The sequence below is a fragment of the Benincasa hispida genome, chromosome 4 (genome assembly GCF_009727055.1).
Source record: "Benincasa hispida cultivar B227 chromosome 4, ASM972705v1, whole genome shotgun sequence".
Taxonomy (NCBI): Eukaryota; Viridiplantae; Streptophyta; class Magnoliopsida; order Cucurbitales; family Cucurbitaceae; genus Benincasa; species Benincasa hispida.
This window is the reverse complement of record NC_052352.1, coordinates 25,351,894-25,377,860: the sequence shown is the minus strand read 5'-3', so window position 1 is coordinate 25,377,860 and position 25,967 is coordinate 25,351,894. Positions and strand designations below refer to the sequence as shown.

The 25,967-nt window shown below is 32.6% G+C and overlaps 2 protein-coding genes across 2 annotated transcripts; both read left to right on the top strand.

The window, feature by feature from the left end:
- The first annotated feature begins 3,554 nt into the window (after window positions 1-3,554).
- LOC120075967 (probable 1-deoxy-D-xylulose-5-phosphate synthase, chloroplastic) lies at window positions 3,555-8,921 on the top strand. Its single transcript, XM_039029731.1, has 10 exons — window positions 3,555-4,109; window positions 4,648-4,767; window positions 4,854-5,018; window positions 5,203-5,353; window positions 5,779-6,047; window positions 6,190-6,466; window positions 6,819-7,096; window positions 7,223-7,501; window positions 7,621-7,905; window positions 8,353-8,921. Exons 1-10 carry the CDS (start codon window positions 3,942-3,944, stop codon window positions 8,500-8,502), a joined length of 2,142 nt encoding a protein of 713 aa, XP_038885659.1. The 5' UTR covers window positions 3,555-3,941; the 3' UTR covers window positions 8,503-8,921.
- Window positions 8,922-12,389: 3,468 nt separating this feature from the next.
- Window positions 12,390-17,484, top strand: LOC120076147 (ammonium transporter 2 member 5-like). The gene is made up of 3 exons (XM_039029918.1): window positions 12,390-12,992; window positions 14,616-14,901; window positions 16,946-17,484. Exons 1-3 carry the CDS (start codon window positions 12,390-12,392, stop codon window positions 17,482-17,484), a joined length of 1,428 nt encoding a protein of 475 aa, XP_038885846.1.
- Window positions 17,485-25,967: the final 8,483 nt, after the last annotated feature.

Here is a 25,967-nt window from a genome sequence, read left to right as displayed (position 1 = left end):
GATTCATCTTTCGATAGGCATGAGTCCCATCCTTTCTGAGGTTCTGAAAACCTTTTCTCTGGCCAGTCCTTTCGTCAAATAATCTGCCAAATTTTCATCAGTCCGTATGTGATCTACTCTAACTGCACCATTAGTGAGAAACTCTCTAATGGTATTGTGCTTACGACATATTTGACGTCTCTTTCCGTTGTAGTAACGATTCTGAACTTTTGTGATTACTATAGTACTATTGCAATGGATCAATATGGCTGGTACCGACTTTTCCCATAAGGGAATATCTGATAGCGGACTTCTAAGCCAGCCTACTTCTTCACTAGTTGTTGCTAGGGCTATCATTTCTGATTCCATCATAGATTGAGCTAAAATAGTTTGTTTCTTAGACTTCCAAGAGACAGCTCTGCCAGCTATATTAAAGATATAGTCACTTGTAGCCTTTGAATCATCCGAAAGAGAGTTCCAATCAGCATCGTTGAACCCTTCCAGGACAGCGGAAAACTTTTGATAATGTAATCCTAGGTTTTTGGTTTTCTTTAAGTATCTCATGACCCTTTCTATAGTATTCCAATGCTCTTTACTAGGTCTGTTTGTAAACCTGCAAAGTAGTCCTATAGCATAAACTATGTCAGGCCTAGTGCAGTCGGCAACGTATCTAAGACTGCTTATGATCCTCGCATACTCAAATTGATTAACACTGTCACCATTGTTCTTGAACAACTTGACACTAGGGTCATAAGGAGTACAGGCTGGTTTACACTCAAAGTAATTATATTTCTTTAGAATCTTTTCTATATGGTGAGATTGATTTAAAGAAATTTCCTTTTCATACCTATTTACTTTTATGCCTAAGATTACACTAGCTTCTCCTAAGTCTTTCATGTCGAAGTTCGCACTCAATATTGATTTTACATCATTTATGACGTGCAAGTTCGATCAAAAGATCAATAAATCATCTACATATAGACACAAGATAGTGCAGAGGTTATTATCAAACTTATGATAGATGCATTTGTCACTTTCATTGACCTTGAAACGTTTAGATAGGATAAGATTGTCAAATTTTTCATGTCATTGCTTAGGAGCTTGTTTTAGTCCATAGAGAGACTTGTCTAATTTACACACCTTATTTTCTTGACCATGAACAACAAAACTCTCAGGTTATTCCATGTAAGTCTCTTATTCAAGTTCACCGTTTAGGAAAGCGATTTTTACATTCATCTGATGTACTACGAGGTTATAAAGGGCATCTACTGAGGACAGGGCAGCTCTTAGATCTTTAGGATCTTCTTCTACATTGTAGGTCAGGAAGTCATTTCTGAAATCTTTGACGGTTCTAACTCTTTTACTTCTTCTAGGTTCTAGGTCAGTTTCCTCTCTAGGGTTGGATTTCTAACTAGGGTTATACCACTTGAACCAGAACCCCCACTATTCTTTGATTTAAAAGGAAACCTATCTTCAAAGATGTCAGCATCATTTGACTCAATGATCACTTGGTTCACTAGATCATAGAACCTATAGGCTTTACTATTTAAGGCATAACCTATAAAGACATACTCGTAAGCTCTACTAGCCAACTTTCTCCTTTTTGGGTCAAGAATCCTTACAAAGGCTAGACAACCCCATATTCTAAAGTATGACAAGTTTGGTTTCTTATTCTTGAGAATTTCATAAGGTGAAGTTTTATTTTTAGATTTCGGGATTCTATTTAGGACATAACACACGGTAAGGATGATTTCACCCCACCAATAAAACATGACTCCTGAACTAAGTAAAATAGCAACTACTAGCTCATCTAAAGTTCTATTTTTCCTTTCGACTTTTCCGTTCATTTAGGAGAATAAGGTGCGATCTTTTGGTGTATTATTCCATGTGAGTTAAAGAATTCATTAAAACTTTTCAAGTCGTACTCGGTTCCCCTATCACTACGAAGTCTTTTAACTTTTCTATTTGATTGATTCTCTATTTCAGAAACAAAAAGTTTGAAGGCATCAAAAGCATCACTTTTTTTTTTCAGCAGGTATACAAAAGTAAAATCAGAGCAATCGTCAATAAAGTAATGAAATATCTTTTACTGTTCCTAATCAATATGAGATTTACTAGATTACGTCTTTAGATCATTATAAGAATGATTCATTAATACAAACTCTTGGCTTGTACTTATCGAAAGTAAATAAAAACATTCATTAGCAAAAATAGTTACATAAGGTTTTTCACAATTTATTAGACCTCCTTCACTATCTTCGAATGAAGATGGTGCATATATGGGATGTCCACTAAACCCACATTATGGGTCTTTTCACTCTCTCTAAAACATAGGTACCCCTTAAAGCTCAAACCTAAAACACAAGGTTAAAGTACATAAAGGAGACTTACAACACCAAATTTTCCAATGTGGGATTATCCAACCAGCAAAGTTGGTCCTCTCTTTGTTTTAAAAATTAAATTTTCACCCAACAGTTTTTACTTAGTATAGATTTTAAGATTTCACAATGTTACTTCTAGATTTTTACGATTACTTGCTTTATTAATCATTTATATTAATTGATTTAAGATAATTAAATTATTTTTCATTAATTTTTTGTCAATGATAAAATTAATTGAAAATTCACACTCTAATTATCTTAAATTAATTATCTATTAACACTAATAGACAAAAAGTAAACCATTAGTAAAATCTTAGAGGTAAAAAAGTAAAATCTAGAAATCTACACATCAAATAGAAACGGACACCAAATTTCAAAATTCAAAGGAAAAAAAATGTAACATTTTATAATATATAAACTAAATAGAACTTATATCCAAAATCTAAGAATAAAAGATGTTAACATTTTAAAATATACTACCAACTAAAAACTATATACACATTAGATTTAGGGTTTAGGGACTCAACCAAACAACTTTTTATCAATTTGTTGGGCTATTAGAGATATTTATACATTGGATTTATTCTAGACAAAAACCAACTTAGCTATGAAATATTTTGGCTAGTGGGTAGTAAAGATATTTATAAATTGAATTGATTCCACATTGAATAAAAAACACATAGAATTGATTCCAGACAAAATCCAACTTAGTCATGAAATCATTTAAACTAGTTTTCATTTCATATTAGCATAATTCATTTTATTAGTAAAGTAAAAGCATAACTTAATTGAGGTTGCACTAAAAAGTTTCAAAGAAATTATTTCTTCGTCACAACATGATTGGTAGTTTTTTTTTTAAGAAAAATATCTCAAATTTATATCTTGTTTTGTGATGATTGGTAGTTTTTTTTTTAAGAAAAATATCTCAAATTTATATCTTGTTATTATAAAAAGATATACAATTCATCATTATGGATTGACCTAATGATAAAAAGAACGTGATATTGATAACAACGTAAGAATCAAATTGCATGCAAGCCGGTTCCGATACTTACGGATATTAAAAAAAAGAAAAAACTGAATCTAGAGTCAATAATTACTATGAGGCAGCCATTTTGTGTGGGTTTATTAGAACAATTTGCCTTATTCGTACAGTTTCCTTAGGAAAAATGTTTAGAAAGTTCTGGAAATTGCAGAAAAAGTGATGGGGAGTCCAGTCCAGTCCATAATAATGTTTTGTTTGGCCCTTTTGAGCTGCAGGCCTGCCATGGTTGACAGGTTGAGAGCACTGAGAAGAAACCATTCTACACCACAGGTTATTCATTCCCCTTCTATAATTGTCCTATGAAAGTCACTTCCAATTCCACTTCTTGCAATACCTGGTATTGCAATTAACACAGCTTCCTTTTCAAATCCACTGCTACTGCTAATTGCTTTGTGATTTCAACTTCAAACCCTTTCTGGGTTTGATTCCGCTGCTTCAAGTCTGTATTGATCTGATATTATCAATTGGGAAATTTGTGAATCCTCTATTTTAAGCACTTCCCACATTGGGTTCTTGAGCTTTTGCTTAATTCCTTCATGGGTACAGCTTCAACTGGGTACCCATTTGGAATCGCTGTCCATTCACATGGAAACTCTGCAGTCTCACCCCATAAATTGGAATTCTCGCGCTCTTATTTCCCTCTCCCCGCTGAATTTTCAAGAATCAATCCCCACTCCGGCTCCGTTTTTCATATTTCTTCAAAGGTATTGAAACATTTGACCTCTTTTCTTTGTTATGAAATTTGTGCATAATCGTTTGATTTCTTTGTGTATGAAGTGATTATCATTCATTGTCAGCGCTGGGATGAGTTCCCTATGGTTTCACTGCGTAATTGAGTAAGTTGTAAAGTAGAATTAGCAAATCTTTCCAACGTCTAAGAGCATGTTTGGAGTGATTCTAAAATGGATATCACTTTTGCCACTAATTATGCTTTGAGTCATCAAAACTAGTTTTGATGATAATTTAAAAGTGTAAAATTACATATTCAATCAATTTTGAGGGGTTAAAGGTGTGTTTTGGAGCATGACAGAAATGGTTTTGCCAATTTCAAAATCACTCCAAACATGCACTAAAAACTAGTGGGGTTTCTGTAAATTGTTAAGATGATAATGTTTAGAGTATAAATACATTTCATGAGGATGAGCTTATTGGTTGATAAAGATCTTAGCAGTGTTTATTTATTTTGTATGATCATTCGATTCAATTCCAAAATTTGATTGTAACAAAGTCTTCTTGATGCAGTCATCAGTTTCTAAGATCCATAGTTTGCCTGACATTGATAATATCTTCTGGGACAAAGTTCCAACGCCCATACTTGATGTGATCGAAAATCCTATCCATTTGAAGAATTTGTCTCTTAAGGTTAGTTTATGATTTCACACATATTTCTCCTTGAGGGTGCCAATGATAATATGGCTTCTGAACAAACCAAACAACAATTGTGACAGGAATTGAAACAATTAGCTGAAGAAATTCGTTTGGAGTTGTCTTCCATTCTTACAAACGTACCGAAATCTTATAAGGCCAGTTTGGCAGTTGTGGAGCTGACTGTTGCTTTGCACCATGTTTTTCATGCTCCAGTGGACAAGATACTGTGGGATGCAGGAGAAGAGGTAGGACTGTTTTTCTATGATCAATATTGTTGAACTTTATTATGGAACTGAAATTGTCACGAAGAAAAATATTGACACAATTATGCATACCAGTATGTGACTTGGGCATGTAATGCTCATCTGCCAGAAGTGACTGTATCTAAACAATCAATAGAAGTTAATAATTTATTTTGTCTCTTGGCAGACATATGCACACAAGATTCTTACTGGAAGACGACCTCTCATGAGTACATTGCTTAAAAAGAATGGTCTTTCTGGGTCCACATCTCGATTGGAAAGTGAATTTGATCCATTTGGTGCTGCACATGGCTGCAATAGTGTATCTGCTGGACTTGGTATGGTGGACTGTCAATCCTTTTTTGTGGGGCATAAATATCCCTTTTCTCTATTGTTTCTTCTTTTTAGTTTAATGAAATGTGGGGGTAGGAATTTGAACCTTCAGTTCGAGAATATAATGTCTTAATTAGTTGAGCTATGTGCAGGTTAACCACTTTTTCTATTATTCTTATTGACATATGATGACTTCAATTGAAAAAATCCTCATATTTCAGCTTCTAATAGCACATTATATAACCCTTTACCCTAAGAAGGTGCTGTTAATAATTCTTATCCGTATGTGATAATTAATGTGTAAATCCAGCCTTCAGCATATGGAAACAATTGTACTTTTTGTTTATTTGCTTAACAGTCTTGTATTCGATTTTTAGAATCATATTTAGAAATTGTACAATAAATTTAATATGATCTCATTTAATCTTAGGCATGGCAGTAGCAAGGGATATAAAAGGTAAACGTGAAAAAACAGTTACGATAATTAACAATGGGTCAACTATGGCGGGGCAAGTATATGAAGCAATGAGTAACGTGGGATATTTGGACTCAAATATGATAGTGATCTTAAATGACAGTCGGCATTCTTTACACCCAAAACTTGATGAGGGCTCTAAGACATCTGTTAGTGCTTTGTCTAGCACCCTCAGCAGGCTTCAGTCCAGCAAATCCTTTCGAAAGTTTCGTGAAGCTGCTAAGGTATTTTTCTGGTTTTTCCTTTTTAACTGACCTGACGCTTGGAGGATGTTCTTCATCATAATGTGGATGAGAAGTTTGTCTTTGTTCACGTTGTTTTATTTTTCTGAAAAGTGCTCAGCTTCATACTTTTTTCATTGATTAGGGTGTAACTAAAAGAATTGGTAAGGGAATGCATGAATTGGCTGCCAAGGTTGACCAATATGCTCGCGGCATGATGGGTCCCTCGGGATCAACCCTTTTTGAAGAGCTTGGACTCTATTATATAGGCCCTGTTGATGGCCACAATATGGAGGACCTCATTTGTGTTTTACAAGAAGTTGCATCACTTGATTCAATGGGTCCAGTATTGGTACATGTCATAACTGAAGAAAACTATGCAGTAGAAGGATATCAGAGGGGTGCAGGCAGGCAACTGGATGGTATCCTTTCCTTAACTCAACTTTTTCTTCTAGTATGCATCCTGTGACTGGGACTTCTATTTTATTTTCACCCCTAAACCTCAAACTTGTCTGTTTCTTTAAGAGCATTTAGGATACCCTTTTTAGTGTAAGCTTCCTTGTCCAGTTCTTTGATGGAGAATTGTGAAATCTACTATTTCTTATTCCATCACTGGATTTTATGCACCGACCTTTAGCATATTTAATTTGGACAAAGATGGCTTATCTAGCCTCGCGGATTCTATCTATGTGAATTAAGAAAGCAAGTTGGCAAGTTCTATTATGTTTAATTCATTGTGGTTTCTCCTTGTAACTCCAGTTTTATATGACATAGATCCATTGCTGTACGGAATTAGTTCTCGAACATATAGTGATTGCTTTGTGGAGGCTTTAATTGTGGAGGCGGAGAAGGACAAAAACATTGTGACAGTGCATGCTGGGATGCAGATGGAGCCATCAATTCAGCTGTTTCGGGAAAGATTCCCCGATAAGTTCTTTGATGTGGGTATGGCTGAGCAACATGCAGTCACTTTTGCTGCTGGTTTGTCATGTGGTGGATTGAAGCCATTTTGTGTAATTCCTTCAGCTTTCTTACAGAGGGCATACGATCAGGTCTCTTTCTCTCTCTCTCTTTTACTTTCTTCCTGCCCATAAGCTCCTCCACGCAATTAAATATGCACTTAGCACTGCGAGTGTTCAGGCATCTAACAATGGCAAGTTGTGAATATGGTGTTCTAGGTGGTACATGATGTTGATCAACAGAGAATTCCTGTACGTTTTGTAATAACCAGTGCTGGATTGGTAGGATCTGATGGTCCTATACAATGTGGTGCATTTGATATAACATATATGTCGTGCTTACCAAACATGATTGTCATGGCACCATCAGATGAGAATGAGCTAGTGCACATGGTCGCCACGGCAGCGTGCGTTGATGATCAACCAGTATGCTTTCGATATCCACGAGGCTCCATTGTCACCACTAACAACCTTGCCCTTGAAGGGGTTCCAATTGAAGTAACCACCTCATTGATGCTTGCGTGCTTTTTCAAAGTTTCAATTTTCTTGTGACATGATAATAGAAAATGGAAGTATCATTTTATCTAAAATTTGACATTGTTTGTAAAACAACGCAGATTGGAAAAGGGAGGGTTCTGGCTGAGGGAAAGGATGTTGCTTTGCTTGGGTATGGGGCAATGGTTCAGAACTGCCTCAATGCTCGATCGCTTCTCTCGAAGTTTGGTGTCGAGGTTACAGTTGCTGATGCAAGGTTCTGCAAGCCACTCGACATAGCGCTTCTCCGACAACTTTGTGATAACCATGCATTTCTAATCACAGTTGAGGAAGGTTCAATTGGAGGCTTTGGATCTCATGTTGCACAATTCATCGCCCTCGATGGACAGCTAGATGGAAGAGTCAAGGTACATTTTTAAGAATTTCTTATTTCCTGTGTTTTTTTTCTTTAGTACAATGGGGTAGGAGATTCGAACCATATATATCTTAGTCACTAATACATCCGTGTACTAGTTGACCTATGCTCGCATTGGCTTGTATTTCCTTGTGTTTGGGCATAGGTTTGTATTTGTTTAAATAATCAAATTGAAATAGGAAGAATTAATAAAAACAAGACCTAAAGGTGTTTCAGATCGTAAGGCACTTAAGCTCGTTTCACATACATAGAACAGAAATTGTAAGTCTGTGACCTGTATGCTACAAAAACCACACGAAATCCATGAACCGGGTCCAAGAGGGAAAAGTTGGTTTCTTGATCCTATGCAATTACTTCTGGTTTAGATGTCAAAAACACTCCGTATCTCCATTATTCTGATATGCCTTTTGCCACTTTCCTGAAACATTTCCATCTGCAGTGGCGACCGATAGTTCTACCAGATAATTACGTAGAGCAGGCATCACCGCAAGAACAGCTCTCCCTAGCTGGGTTGACTGGAAATCACATTGCTGCAACGGCATTAAGCCTGCTCGGCCGCCCCCGTGAAGCATTACTCATGATGTGTTAGATCCTGCATCTCTCAGTCTCTGCTGAAGGCGAAGTATTCTAACAGTTAAGATTCACCTAACCAAAGAAGATGGAAACACATCGATACCAAACCACCAGCATTTTAGGTATCAATTTTCTGTACATTCTGCATCTAGTTTCTGTGCCATTTTTAATGGTTTGCTTTCCTGTTTTCGTAAACAATTTTTACAACCACTTTCACACAGAGAAATGGAAGATCTTTGATTCTTCATCCTACTGTTTTTGTCTTCTGATTACAATGTAAATGGAGAGCAAAAATTTGCATGTAAAGTCCAAATTTCTCCATATATTTCCAGTATTATATGTAAGTTTAAAAACTTCAAGAATATTGATTCGTGTATCTTCTGAATGGCTAAGCCGCTAAACTAACGAATTTGCCAATTTCTTAAAAAGCCCAAATTTCTCCGTATGTTTCCCTGTTTTTGTTAGTCGATTCATTTCATTTGATAACACCTTTTGAGTTATTTAGGTTGGGTCGATAATCATGTGATTTTTTATTTTTGTTTTTGAAAATTAAGCCTATATCATCAATATTTACATCTTTCTTAAGTATAATGGTTGAATTCTTAGTCAATTCAAAAAACAAAAATAACTTTTTGAAAGTTATTTTTTCTAGTTCTAAAAAATTGGCTTGTTTTTTTTAAACCATTGGTGGAAAATAGATAATTAAGGAAGAAATTCGGGAGTAGAAGTAATGTTTATAGACTTAACTTTAAAAAACAAAAACAAAGAATAAAATGATTATCAAATGGGGTGTTAGAGATTAACTTATTTCTATATTCGATTTGGTGGCCTAGAAACTTGTGAGAAAATTGAGGAGTTTAATTCACTCATAAATTTTAATGGTTGGTTCTTATATATGGAATATAGCAGACCAATGACCAGTGCTTTCGAAGATATATTTTATTATTTTCCAGACAGTTTTGCACTCTACTGATGGAATTCCTTGACAACTTTACTGAAATGGGAAATTTTTTTAAAAAAATTATTGACAACTAATTTCTGCACTAAGAAATAACCATGTTGAGCAATATTTTAATTATTGGTCCCAAAAAGTTAAATGAATTTAATTTTCAAAGAAATACGTCATTTTTCTTGAAAACCCATATAAATATTGTACCTTGCTGATTCACTCTCAATGAAGATAGCATATTGGACACGTCATCCCATTTGTTCCAATGTCTATTTTCCTTTAGCTTTTACCTCCAAATCAACTAATAGCATTTGTTCAAAAATGAATTGCGTCATCATTTATTTAATAATTTAATATTATTTAAATCAACACCATTTGATTTTAAATGGTTTAAATATTACTTTTGTTTTTTGTTTTTTTATTTTTTTTTCATTTTGGTCTCTATACTTTAAACTTTGGTTCATTTTAGTCTTTATACTTTTAACTTTGGTTCATTTTTGACTTTATACTTTTAAAAAGTTATCATTTTGATCTCTTCATTTTCACTTTTATAGGATATAAATGATATTTTTTTTAATATATATAAAATATAATTATTAATGGCCAATGAATTCCCCTTTACTTCTTGATCTGAATCTTTGACGATATCGCTCCATATGATTGGGTGGCACGCTAAATTGTCACAACGAAACCTCCAAAATTAAAATAATTTCTTTTCCAAATTAATTAAACGTAACTTTCTATTTCTCCCTCCGTCATTTAAAATTCTCAAACCTAAAGGACTTATTTTAAATAATAATAATAATAATAAATAAATAAAATCTCAATTAGGTCATTCCCTTAAAAAGTTACTAGTTTATTACATTATTGTTTTCTATCGACATATTTAAAGCATATTTGAAAATGATTAAAAAAAAAGTTAAAATTCATTTTTAAAATAATTCGAAAAAGGTTTTTAATCATTAAAAATTAATTTCATTAATAGAGTTCATAAAAAATTGACATACATAAGAGAAGCGATTTTATAATTATTATTTCTTTTTTTTTTTTTCAAGGAGGAAACGTGCAAAATTTAATGGCGAATTCTTGCTGTCGAACAACCATGGAAATATTTTACCTACAAAATTTTATTTCATTCATGCTCATCTATACTATATATATAGAAAGAGAAGAGAATTATACGTTTCTATTTTATCTTTATAACCTTTCAATTCCTATTTTTCCTTTGTCACAACTATTCAAGTTGAGGTAGTATGTTTCTTTTATGTAGCGGTGTGATTTTGACCATAAATATAAAATATCATGATTTATTGATAAAGACATGTTTGACATCAGACAGTCACGTCTTTTCCTTACTATAACATTATTCAAGTCAAAGTAGTACATCTTTTTCTGTATGGATGTAATGTAAGTCATAAATATGAAAAATTCACAATATAATAGTGGATAGTTTCATCCTTTGTCACGTTACAATTAGTTGGATTAAAATAGTGTATCTCATGTATGGGTGTGATTTATATCATATATACCAAACACCATCATCTATTTATGAAGATATATTTGAAAAGAGAAGAACATCTTTTGCTTTTAAAATTTCATAAATTCCGACCTTGTCCTTTAATTTTAAGTATTCACAACCATACCAATAAAACTATGTAAAAAATAACTATTCAATATATTAATTATGATCTCTTTTAATTTTTTTTTCCAATATATACTAAAATAAACTACACGCTATGGACTCTAGTATGTCAAATGTGTAAATAAAAACAAGATTTCAATGATTCGTTAACTTTCAATTAAAAAAAAAAAATCTATTGCTTTGTTTGATAATCATATTGTTTTTTAAAATTAAGTCGCTCGACACTATTTCTACCTCCAAATTTCTTCTTTTATTATCTACCTTTTACCAATAGTTTAAAAAAATCAAAGCCAAATTTTGAGAACTAAAAAAACAGCTTTAAAAAATCTGTGTTATATTTTTGGAATTTAGTATAAGAATTCAACTATTATATTTAAAAAAAAATGCAAATCATAATAAGAAACGTGGATGACATATGTTTAATTTTCAAAAAAAAAAAAATAAAAAACCAAATTGTTACCCAACAGGACCTAAAATTTGGCAAATTAAGAGTTAAATCCACAATTTAAAATTATTCTTAATAAATTTGTTAATTACTTTATAACATTAGAAACCATCTTACTATGGTCTCATTGTGTAATCATTTTATTTTTGTTTTTGTTTTTAAAAATTAAGTCTACAGACATTACTTTTTATCTCCAGTTTTCTTCTTATGTTATCTATATTTTACCAATAGTTAAAAAAACTAAGCTAAATTTTGAAAACTAAAAAACAAGTAGATTTTAAGAAGTTGTTTTTGTTTTTTAAATTTTGGCTTAAAATTCAACAATTATACTTAAAAAGATACAAATGATTGTAAAAATAGGAATAAAATAGACTTAATTTTAAAAGCTAAAAGAAAAAAAACTAAATTGTTACTAAATAGATCTATAACTTAGGAAAAAAATGGTCACAAGTGCCAAAATTGACATTTAAACAACTGGCATTTAAACAACTACCTCCTAGCATTCTCAAAAAAGAAAAAAAAAATTATAAGGTAATTGCAAAAACAATATTGTATTCAGTTTAACTTTTTTAATGTTTAAATTTGAAACACATTTATCTAAATAAAAAATATATATATTTCCAGGGCAGTCCAAACAACCATATATAAAAACATATAAATACTAAAAACATAATCCATCAGAAATATCAACAAATTATAATATATATATTCGAAACAGCTTATCGTGACAATCCAAGCTCCAAATTCCAAGTTATAAGCCATGAAATTCCCATATTCATTTTGTATCAAACAAACCCATTTTTTTTTTCCCCCCCCCCCCCCGAAAGTTAACCAATTAAAAAGAAAAAAAGAAAAAAAGAAAAAAAAATGAGCAATATTATTGTCCCACTGCCTTCGAACCTGGTGACCGACACAGCGGATCCAGATTGGATGAGCAAAGGCGACAACGCATGGCAGATGACGGCGGCGACACTGGTGGGACTGCAAAGCGTGCCGGGTCTGATCATTCTGTACGGGGGAGCCGTGAAGAAGAAATGGGCTATAAACTCAGCGTTCATGGCTCTATACGCGTTCGCTTGCGTGTTGGTTTGCTGGGTGGGGTGGGGTTACCGGCTGTCGTTCGGTGACAAACTGACGCCGTTTTGGGGGAAACTGAATGTGGCTTTGGAACAGCAGTATCTTCTTGAACAAGGGTTCGCCGGGAAGTTTCCTGCGGCCACAATGGTGTTTTTCCAGTTCGTATTTGCGGCGATCACGTTGGTTTTGATTGCGGGAGCTTTGCTTGGGCGTATGAATTTTTACGCTTGGATGCTGTTTGTGCCGCTTTGGTTAACGTTTTCTTATACGTTTGTGGCGTTCAGTATTTGGAGTCCTCAAGGGTTTTTTAATAAAATGGGACTCATTGATTACTCTGGTGGCTATGTCATTCATTTGTCCTCTGGTGTTGCGGGCTTCACCGCTGCATATTGGGTATCTATTCTACTTTATACTCTCTCTTTTCTCTTCTACCTATCTCCCTTCAAAATGACTTGTCACTGTCCTTATAAATTTAGATGTATAATACAATTACAACCATGCTGTTTAGTATAATTCTTATTTATTCATACTTTATTTGTTGGCTAATTTTTTATTTTCATTTTTTGCTTTTTGAATATTTGATTTATAAATATTTATTTCACCTCTAATTTTTTTTTTTCATTTATTTTCTACCAATATTTTTATAAATATCAAACCAAATTTTGTAAACTCAAAAAATAGTCTTTTTTTATTTTTTATTTTAAAAAAGTAGTTTTTGTGCATTGGAATTTGACTAAAAATTGAACAGTTTTACTTAAAGATAACCATGATAAGAAATTGAGATGAAACATGCTTAATTTTTTTTTTTAAAAAAAATAAAAATTTAGGCCCGTTTCGTAACCATTTTATTTTTTGTTTTTGAAAATTAAGTCTATGAACACTACTTTCACATCTAAATTTTTTCTTTTGTTATCTATTTTTCACCAATGGTTTAAAAAACCAAGCCAAATTTTGAGATTTAAAAAAATATCTTTCAAAAAGTTGTTTTTGTTTTTAAAATTTGAAGAATTTAACCATTGTACTTAATTGTAAGAAATATGGATGAAATAGATTTAATTTTAAAAAATAAAAATAAAAATAAAAAATAAAATGATTTTTAAACTGGACTTTAATGATCATCAAACAAGGTCTTAGTTTTTGAACTTTTTGAATGTTTAATGTAATACGTAGATAAAATTTCAATTTTATGTTTATTAAGTTAATTTTTGTGTGCAATACTCTATTAACCTATTTAATTTTTTTAAAAATTCATAAACCTACCATACACTTGAGTGAAGGTTTATTTATTATACAATTTTTAATTAAAAAAATTAGACAAAAAATTGAGAGTCAATTAAAAAGCTTATTAGAGACTTTTTTTTTTCCAGGTTTAAAAGAATCTTTTAAACACGCGTACATGACTTTTTGGATTATATTAAATTAAATACTTGAATTTAATCTCGTCTTCCCATCAAATGTTTAATAAGTTCATGAAGATTTTAGTTTTGTATTGGACAAGTTATTAACATACTCTTTGATATTTTAAAAAAATTTGAAAATTTAAACTCTAATAATATACAAATATACTTTTTGGATTTAAAAAAATTGTACTCATTTTATCCTATTTTCTTTACTGTAAATTTCATTTTCTAAAAAAAAATTATTATGTTCTAGTTAAATTTAAATAAAAATCTATTTTTGTAATTTATTAAAATTTTCTAAATTTTAATACATTAAAGATTTATTAGATACAAAGTCATAAAAGACAATGATTAGATACCGTCTAATTGCATTTGATTCTATACCATCCATAAAAAAAAAAAAAAAAAAAAAAAAAAAAAAAAATTAAAATGAGTCTCGCCACCCAAATTTTTTACTTTTCAAAATTAAAGAATTGTTTTAAACACCTTAAAATTTGAAGGATAAGAAAACACAAAATAAGAAGTTGAGGGTCAAAATTTATAATTAAAGTTATAAATAAAAAATGGATGAGTTTTGTAGTTGTAATTTTGAAAATGGAAAATGTTTGAGTGACAGGTTGGGCCACGGCTATCGAAGGACAGAGAAAGCTTTCCCCCGAACAACATTCTTCTGATGCTGGCCGGAGCAGGGCTGCTATGGATGGGTTGGACGGGGTTCAACGGCGGTGACCCGTACGCCGCCAACATCGACGCCTCACTGGCGGTTCTGAACACCCACGTTTGCACCGCCACCAGCCTCCTTACTTGGCTCATCTTCGACATCATCTTCTTCAGAAAGCCCTCCGTCATCGGCGCCGTCCAAGGCATGATTACCGGCCTCGTTTGCATCACCCCCGCCGCAGGTCACTCCCTTCTCTTTTTACCCTCTTTCAATATGTTAAACAATACTCGGTAATTGCAATTCTTCTAATGTTTTCAAAGATGAAGTAAAGTTAAATTCATCTTATTGCATTTAAAATTTAACTAGAAATTCACGTGTTTGTTTACAAAGTACAAATTTTGACCCAAAAATAAGGGAGGAAGGAACGTAAATTAAAAAAGAAAAAATCGTTATCAAACCGAAACTTAATTTTTTTATATTAATGGAAAGAAGAACTAATTACTATATGAAAATATAGGTATATTAAATAATTGATGTTTTACTAAAAAGAATATGATGTTCTATAGTTATTGTTAAGAAAAAAATTAAAAACAATGATTACGTGCCGTCTTTAACCCTATGCTAAAAATTGATAATTTTTATTGGATAATTATATAAGTTGCACAAAAATAGTTACAACCCCAATAATATCTAAGTATTTTCTAAAAATTATTTCTACACAATGCATCTAAGTTGTCAATGTTTTAAATGCACAAAGATCGTTACATCATCAAAAGCATTGTTATAATCCTATAATTTCCTACGAATGCAAACTATTGTCAGTAGGGATATTGCGATGACCCGAAAAAATCGATCAACCCAACCTAATCCGTGTGATTTGGGTTGAGTTGGGTTCAAATAAATGAAAATTTTATGGGTTGGATTTGGGTTGCGTTGAGTTCAAATAAGTGAAAATTTTATGAGTTGGGTTGGTTCATGGGTTTACCTAATATAACTTAAACCAACCTGAACCATCCCAAATTTATTATTGACTTTAAAATATATTTTTTTTATTACTTATAACACAATCATTTATACATATATTGATTTAAATTTTATTTAATATCAATATTTTTTTAATAATTTATTCTTCAACAACTCTCAAAATTAGTTTTTTTTGCAAAATTTTCACTATATAAATTGAAATTGAAATCTTAATTCAATATATGAAAATAATTAAATTAGATTTTTACATATTTACGTTTTGTTTCTTTTTAGAACAAAATTTTAAATAAATGACCCGATTAACCCGAACCAACCCAACCCAACCCAAATATTTTATGGTTGGGTTGATAAGAGTTATTTGGATTGAAAAAATTTACAACCTGAATAATTGAATTGGGTCTAAAAAGACTTTCAACCAAATCCAACTCAACCCATGAACACCCATAATTGTCAGAGAAAAATATGTTTTTATTTTGAGTCTAATTTTTATTTAGTTTTTAGATTTCAAAATGTTATATATTTAGTTCTGAGTTTTGGTTTCAATTTAATCCATATATTTTAAAATGTTATAATGTTACATTTGAGATTTGAGTCTTGTTTCAATTTAATACTTAGGTTTCAGGTTTTTACTTTTTTATTTTCATTTTTTTATTAAATACTCACTTTCAATTATTGACGTTTATTAATTATTTAAAATAATTATGAAGAAAATTTTTTAATTTAGTTTTAATAGTTAAACTTAATTAATCACATATTTTTTTAAAAAAGCAATTAATAGTCATTAATCCTAAAGAAAAAAATAAGTAACTATTGAAAAATCGACGTTAGAAATGTAAATTTTGAAAAATAATATGTAAATTGAAACAAAAATAAAATCTCAGAATAAAATTGTAAAATTTTGAAACCAAAATTTTTAATTGAAATCAAACTAAAAAAAATTAAGAATTAAAAGTATAATTTTTTGAAACATAACGACACTATGGAAACTAGGCCCAAAGACAAAAGTGTGTTTTTTTTTTCCAACAATAAATAAGCAAATCTAGTTAAGACATTGTAAGAATGAAATTCCAAAGTAAGTTGTAAAGTTTTTTCTGTAAGTTGGGGAATAAATAAATATTAATGTAAAAGATTGAAAATGCAGAACTAAATTGTTACATGTTAAATCGTTACCAGCGTAAGTACTGAATTATTATTTTTATGAAAATTTTGGAACTAAATATGATTTTTAATGTAAAGTTTGTTTATAAGTCGAGGGAATAAATAAATATAGTTATAAAAATGAGTGGAACTTTGAAATCCAGGAGTTGTTCAAGGATGGGCCGCGATTATAATGGGAGTGCTATCAGGTTCAATCCCATGGTTCACAATGATGGTAGTTCATAAAAAATCCGCCATTCTCCAAAAGGTAGACGACACAATGGCCGTTCTTCACACCCATGCCATCGCCGGCAGCCTCGGCGGCATTTTAAGCGGCCTCTTCGCCGAGCCACGCCTCAACTTAATCTTCTACGGCAACTACAATAAATACATCGGCCTTTTCTACGGCTTCAACACCAAACAGGTCAAACTCGGCTTCCGACAACTCGGTGTCCAACTCCTCGGAATCATCTTCGTCACCCTCATCAACATCATCGTCACGAGCCTTATTTGTGTCCTCCTCCAGTACATCGTCCCACTCCGAATGTCCGAGGAGGACATGGCTATCGGCGACGAGGCTGCCCACGGCGAAGAGGCCTACGCCATTTGGGGTCAGGGCGAGAAGATGGATTCTTCTAAGTATGATATGGAAGTTCCGGTTGCAACCAAACATAGGCAGGCTGGCCAAGTCGAAATGGCCTGACGCGGTTGTTTTTCTACCTTTTTTTGTTTAATTGTAAGGGTGAGAAGATCCACTATCGGTTGTTTTAATTGATAGAATTTAGTAGGTTGAGATTGGGGTTTGCATGCTATTTAACAACAATAATAATAATGTTGCTCTCATTTAATGTAACAACTTTCCTCATAAGTGGGAGCTTTGGTTTGGCTATGGGAATTGGTATCTTATATTATATGTCATATATAATAAAACGGTTTAATTTTATGTTTCTAATTTATACCTTGTTTGTGCTTTTAGTTTTGTTTTATTTGGACTATAATTCTTTGTTGGTTTTATTGGAGACAATATAAAAACTGTGGAATAGTTTAAAGTTTTCTCTTTTACCAAGTAAACTTCCCCTTGATTTCAACTAAATAACAAACTATTTGGCTCGAGAGTTACGTTGAATACTCTACAAGATATATATATATATATGATCCATTTTACTTAAATGTTTTTGACAATTTCAACGGAATAGAATAAATTGTAAAAGGTTTTAAAAACTATTTTAATTGTGCTTGAAAGTTAGAACTCAATTCATCCGTTATCTATTCAAAACAACTTCCCATTGTAAGGCTTTACTAATTACGAAACCTTAAACGTAGGTTTCTCAAAATAATTAAAATTATGTGATAACATGATTTCTGGACTTAAAATTGCCCAAACATCTCCATGCAGTTGCCATCTAATTATATCAGGAGTTAATCATATAAAACTATAGTGTTGATTATAATAAACTTAATTCAGAAAGTTTAAATAGACCTATATAGATGTCTAATTCTGGTTTAGTTATATAAAACACTATCGAGGCTTGTTTCAATTAAACTCATATATTTCGAATAATTGACTTAGCCAACATGTAAAAGTTAGAATGCATATAATGACATCATTCACAATCCTATTCTACTGTATATAGAAGGTGATTAAGAGCTCATCATTAACATTTGTTTAACTTAAATTTGTCGTTGGCATAATCATCTATACTACTATTAGTAAGATTCTAGTATTCCAAAGTATTGGGGTTGATCCCCTAAATCTCTTAGGGTCCTACAATTCACATTTGTAATGTACAAATATTTTATTTATGTAATAAAATATATGATGTTTTATTTCAAAATTAGTTGCATTAACCACAAACCAATAAACTAATATCCAGGGTCATTTTGTAGCTTAAACATGTATGTAGAGACATACAGGTGAATCATGTTTAAATGATAACCTAAATAGTCTGTAGTAGATGGATAAGGCTGGATACCTTATCCTGGTGACACTATGAGTATGAGCCACCTTGTAGATGTTACAAATGTTGCAAATTGCTATAAATGATCTGATCCTGATCATTCATGTAGAAACATGTGAGCGGGAAAATTCTATATAAAGGAGTTTGTATAAGATCAAACCACAAAATATTTAGTCTCATTATATAACGTCGTTCATAATAGCGACTTACATTTCACCAGAATAACCATAGGTAACATGACCTGAATCCTAAGTGAGTTGTGAACTCTTGCCTATGTGGGTGGTCTTTTGGTTTATATGGGTGAGAGTGTCCAAATCGCCGACTCAACAAGTCTACCATTTTGGGATTCGTCTAATTGGGGAGCTGGGAACACAGCTATACAAGCATAAATTCACTCATTCCCCAATGTCGGGGCAAGTAGAGAAATTGCTCCCTTAAGAGCTGATTTTGGGACTTGAACAATGTGGCGCCACACCTTCTCCTGGCCTGAGAGGGGTTTAATCATAGTTGGACTATGATTTATTGTTAATTAGAGGGATCGGTGGTACTTAAGGAGTTAGATGTAACTACAGGGGCAAAACGGTAATTTGGCCCAGTTGTACTTACGAGCAATTTGTGAAGGGTCATCATATTATTGATTGGTTATATCCAATGAACACAAACATATATCTGTAGTGCGAAGAATGCAACTGTCGGTCTTTAGTGGAATGTTCGACAGTTAACGGATGGTGAATAATTTAATAAAAGAGTTTAATTAATTATCCATGTACCGTTAGAGCTTCAAGCTACAGGTTCATGAGGTCCCCTCTTCTATCTGTCTGAATGGCCACCTTTCTTTTTCACAAACTACAGGTGTGCCACCTTTCTTTTTCCCAAACTACAAGTTCATGAGGTCCTCTTCTTCTATCCATGTAACGGGATTTAATGAGAAATAAATTTTTGGATTAATTTGAATTGTTCAGATTAATTGAGTGAATTTAATTATATATGATATAATTAATTAAATTTTAATTATATGTGATATAATTAATTAAATTTTAATTATATGTGATATAATTACTATAATGTTTTGAATATTATACATTAATTAAGTATTTATGAGAAGAAATAAATATTTGAATTTGATTCAAATGTTAATTATCTGAATTGGATTCATGTAGTTGAATTTAATGTAAATGTGATTTATATTAAATATCTATTGGGGAGAGAGAATTGAAACTATAGATTATATTGTATTTGATGAAAAATAAAACTATACGTTATATATTATATATATGTATATAAATTTGTTTGTCATATATATATATATATATAAGTTTTTTATTTTTTAAAATAAAATATTTATTTAAAATTTAAATTTAAATTAAATTAAAAAGAGAGAAATAAGTTCTCTCCCCTTATTTCTCTCCACATCTAGTACGTGAAAGTTTTTCTTTTTGGAATTTGTTCTGACATTCAGTATTCTTCTTCCTGTAACAATTCACATAGAATTATTATGTGATTTGAATGTGTTCTCAAAAGAAAAAATTCCCTTGCTCCTCCTCTTCCTCTCAATTCTCTCATTCCCTCATCAAAATCACCAAACCACCATACCTCCTGGGTTTTCACTAGAGAATACAGAGGTTCCCAAGTGGTTGTGTCCATTTAGCCCATTTGGATTTCACAGTTCGTGATTTGCACAGAGGAGAAGGATACGTGAAGAAAGTCTCAAAGGTAAGGGTTTTTTGAAACCCTAATTAATTCTTATGCAATATATGTTTAAGCATGCTGTAATAGTTGAATTAAATATATGATCTATTTCATTTCTCTGTAAATTTTTTCAATTCTATAAAAATGGAATTTGAGTAGATCCGCTTTCGCTCAAGGATTCCCTCACAAAGGTTCCTTCACAAAGTACTATATTCCATCTATCCATATTATGATTTGCATTTATAGATATACCTTTTAGTGATAGTAAAACCCCACAACATTTTTAAAAGATCATGGCAGGGAAGGTATCAATAGGAGAAGTATTCATACTCTTGTATGACTTGTTAATTAAACTACTTTAAATCTAGAATAAATAATATACCGAATTCCATTGAAAGATTGAAGATGAGTATGGGGTGGTTATTATCTTTCTCGACCAAAACTCTGAATTTCCTTAGTGAAATCTCTCTCTAGATGAGATCAAGAAAAACTGAGTACTTATTATTTTAGTATGTTGGGGCAATACAACAAAAATGACATCTTATGACATAAGATTATACAGCCAAACTGGGGGGGAGAGAAAAATGTTATAAATTCTAAACAACACATTTTTTGCAAGAAAAAATGTTGATTCTTATATATATACTTTTTAAACATTTAGGATAGTTTTTAAGTGTCATAAATCTATGAATTATTAGCTATCATAAAATTAAAATATTTTTTATTTTAAATAAAAAAACCAGTAATGTTGTTTTTACAAAAGGATACATTTCATTACATAGAGGCCCTTTCCTTCAATTTACTTCCATAGCAACCTTTATTGGTATGCTCAAAACCTGTCTGATAAAATGCCCCAACAAAGTTTTAACTCAAAATGGCTCTCAAAACTACATTTCCCCTTACATATTTACTATATTAGATTCAATTTTTAGTACCACTAACTGAGACTTACCTTTTTTTTTTTTAAAGGATTATTGAGCATGTCATCGATGGGGGTGTAGATGTTAGAATACAAAATTTTGCTTCCAAGAAGTTTTGGTTGTAAATTCCTTAGTAGTTTTGAAAGTTTCTGATTGTAGGCTTTGGAATATGAGTTTTTGTCACACTCCTTCCTAGATTACCCTCTTAACCTAAGAAGGGATGTGAAAACAACAATTGACAATCCTCTTATGATAACTACCGACTAACCTGTTTCCTTAGCATTTGCTGACCTGATAGTAGTTAAAAAAAAATCTGATAACAATACATACATAATCTCATCTATTACTTAACTACATAGGTGCTACCGTTTAGAATATTTACATTCCATTACATCAAAGTCATCTAGATAACAAACATTTATATGTAGAACTTCTGACTCCAAAAATATACCTTGAATCCCAAGATGTGTATAGATAAAATTAGGGTTTAAAACATGAAAAGTGGATCACCTAAACTCCTAGTTACTGAAGAATTCTAATAGTGATTGACTGACAGGTCTACTCGGCTTTGAAACATCGACTACTACTTGAGGAGGAAAAAAAAAATTTAAAAGAATGAGCTTAAAATGCCAACTGAGTGACTATTTAAATTAAAACAGACTTCCATACATAAATAACATAAACATGCTTTTCATAAAATATTTACATGATCATTTTCACGGTTAGGAAATACAACTGAAAAAATGAAATTATATCATAATTAAAACCCTGAAATAAAACTCATTATCATTCCTGTAAAACATCTATACTCCTTTTCTTGAACATGTGGGAGAGCCCTTTTACTCAATCCCTCATAACTTAGTTGAGAGAGAGCCCTTTTGCTCTATCTCATCAACGTTGATAGCATGAGTCATACGTGCACGTAAAGCTGGATTGGGTCCTGACCACCTTATCATACATTCGGTATCAAGGATCCCTAACATAATTGAAATCTAGATACCTTACCATACATTCGGTACTAACATTGGAGTAGGGCTTATATAAGGCACAAAACATTTAAAAACATACTACAAATATATTAACAGAGAATTTGTATGAGTTAATCATACTTTATAAATTCCATATCATCGCATAGTGCCTCGTAAACATTAAGTATAAATCATAAGCATAAGCTTACTAAAATTGCATGCTAAATTCTTATAAGGAATCTCATTTATTTGAAAACATGGTTCATGCGACCAACATATGAATAAAGCATGCATTGTAGAAATCATTGTTTTAAAACATGTTGAATTGGTATGCGTTGAAAATCATACACAAAACTGATCATTGGGAAACATTTATCAAAACTTGTCACTCACTGTCTTAAACTACTTATTCACGAGGCTGTAAGCCTCTCATATTTGCTTTTGTCCTAAAATAAGGAAATATCCCTTGATTAGTATAATTAGCTCCCTTTTGAGCTTAACACATAAACTTAACTTTATCGCAACTTAACTCATCTCATCGCATCATCTACACTTAGCCCTTTTACCTTACAACTTGGCTGAATAATGGCAACCCTCACTCACGGTGCTTGGGTAGGTACTGGAATACACTTTCTAGCCTATGCGATGAACGTCCACTATGAAACACACTCAACGCGCCTCGACTATGAATACTCCCTTTGCGTAGCCTCACACCTCACACCCCGTGCACAATGCTTATATAAATCATCGCATATCATCGGCTGATCAACTGCTTGCTTATTTTTCAGATGCAGCTGCCTGTTTATTCATCCATAATGCCATTTTAGATTTCAGTCTTCCAGATTCCATCTCTAATTCTAGCCATTAACTAATTAAATTTCCTTTAATGAATTTTCTCATAAATATCTTAACTCTCTTGCCTTAGAATTTGAGCATCAACTTCCTTTAGACCAATTAGAAATCCTCAACTCTATCTTAAGCTTTCCTGAGGGTTCTTCAACACCTTCTGAGCTTCAGATGGCAACAATACTTCCTCTTAGGCGTAGGGAAATTTTGGCAAAACAATCCCCTTCTTTTCAACTGCTATTTATATGTGGGTTTGCATGAATCATCTAACTTAATTAAATACCATCTGACATGCTAATCCTCAATTAACATTTCTAAGACTGCCACCTAGCCACTTACTAGTTGATTAAGTAGAACTTTCCAGTTTAACTTCATTGCATGGGCTTGCGGCCACTTAAGCCCTTTCCTGGTCATTGCATACTTCTATTCATCATCGCATCTTTTGAACATCATCTTTGTCGCACTGGTCCATGGTCACCTCGTTTGCAAACTTCTGAGCCATTCAATCGGTACTACTTTGTGACCCTTCTAACACACATCTTCACATCTTCACATCTTCTTGAAGTGCTTGCTTAAGCGACTTAGCCGTTCACATGTTGCGTACATTGATTCTCACCAATCTCATATAGGATTAGTCGCACATATCTCTTTACCAACCTCAACTCACTCTTTCTCACACGAGAGCCAACTTGCCCTCTCCCTGGACTTCACCATACCTCATGAACCCTTATTTATCCGTAATATCCTTTTCTTGGACTTCTGGTCGCATAGCTTAACACGCGAGCTCTCTGTTAATAATTTTTCCAACTATTAATTTCTCTCTATCTCACCTGAGAGCCTTATTCCCTAACATTTAGAATATTTTTTTCCTCACTTAACCTTTACATATCTACACAGTAAGCCTTTTCTACATTGCTACTAATATAACATCAATACTACATACTTACAAGAGCTTAAATACATAATTAAGAGGACTTAAACATAATTAACTAGTAAAACAAGTTTAGAACTTTACAATTTACCTTCCATTTAAAGAAATTTCGTCCTCGAAATTTGTCTTGAGCTCAGTTAACTGAATAAATGAGGATACTTGTTTTCTATTTGTTATTCAACTTCCCTTGTAGCTTCTTCTATTCCATGGTACTTTAACTAATGGAATAGTTTTGTTTCTTAATACCTGTTCATTTTCTGTCTAGTATCTGTATTGGTTCTTCTTCATAGGACAAATTTTCCTTCAACTGTATTAGTTGTTCTGGTAGAATATGAGCAAGGTCTGGAATATACTTCCTTAACATAGATACATGGAAAACATCATGTATATTAGATAACTCTACATGTAAGGCTAATCTGTAAACTGTTGATCTGACCTATTCAACTATCTCATAAGGTCTTATATATCTTGAGCCCAACTTGCCTTTTCTGCCAATCTGAGTATTCCTTTCCATCGTGATAATTTAAAAATATCAGTCTCTAATCCCAAACTCGAGCTTTCTTCTTTGCTTATTTTCATAACTCTTCTATCTGTCTCGAGTGTTTTCAAATTTTCTCTTATCAACTTAACACTGTCCATAGTCATCTATATTAACTGTGGCCCAATTAACTATCTTTCACCAACTTCATTCCAATAAATTTAAGTCTACATGATCTTTCATACAAGGCTTCATACCACTACATGAATTTTGGGATTTGATGTCGGTTTGAAAAAGTGAAACTGGATGTATAATGTCGATTTTGTTTTTTTTTTAAAAAGCGAATATTTAATGCGGTTTTAAACCGACATTGTAGGTATACTTTAATGTCGGATTAAACCGACATTAAAGATTTGCTTCTCTTTTTTTTTTTTTAAGAAAAAAACCTCTTCATCATCACTATATACATAATTGCAGAAAAATAGAAGATATGAGCCACGAATGGAAAAATCTGAAAATAATACGAATAAAATAACGTTTCAAAGAGAGAGCTCAGAAATGCAAATTAAGATACAATCAAACGATAATAATAGAACTAATTGACCTTAAAATCCTCGCCAGGAGGGAGACAAATAGCGTCAAAATCAACTTGGGAGAGATCTATCCCAAGCCGACCAGCCATTTCCTCAATCTCCTATCAGCATCACACGTCCGCCATGACAAACTAACTAGCTCTGTCGGCGGCAGATTGAATGACAACCTCCGCAAGGATTTATTTAACGTAACCTAAGGAAAGAAACAAAATGTCTGAAAATATATTGAGGAAGGGAAGGAAAAGAACTGACGATTATGAGAAGAGTATAAGAATGCCAACATTAAATGGAGAAACCAAGGCGAGGGCCAGCAGGATGCTGCACCGAGAGGGCCAGCTGATACTTCGACAGCTGAGAGTGCAGCGTGCTGCAGATGAGAGGTTGTCAGAAGGAATGGAGAGCGAGGGGCGAGGTGCAGTGGCTGGTAATGGAGGGAGGAGGTGGCTGATGGGGAAGAATTAGAAAAGGGATAGATAGGGAAGATACCCATCCAATAAAGCTTTAGAATTTTCGAACTGAACAAAACCTGCTCCCCGTTTATTGTATACCACCAACAAGCCTACTCTGAAGTTAGCGAGTGCCGATCTTCGCTCTCTGCGAAGAGCGCATTCAAGCCCATCGGTTGCTGAAAATGGACAAGGAGAGGGGTCGGGAAGGTGTTGGCCAGATGCTTGGGCGGGTTTGTGGGTTTACGTGGAAGGAAGAAAGGAGTCACGTTTTGGCAGGGTTTGTGTGGGTTGTTGGGTGAGTGGAAGTTTGGAATGAAAGGAAAGAATGGAGGGGGGGGGGGGGGAATGGGTATT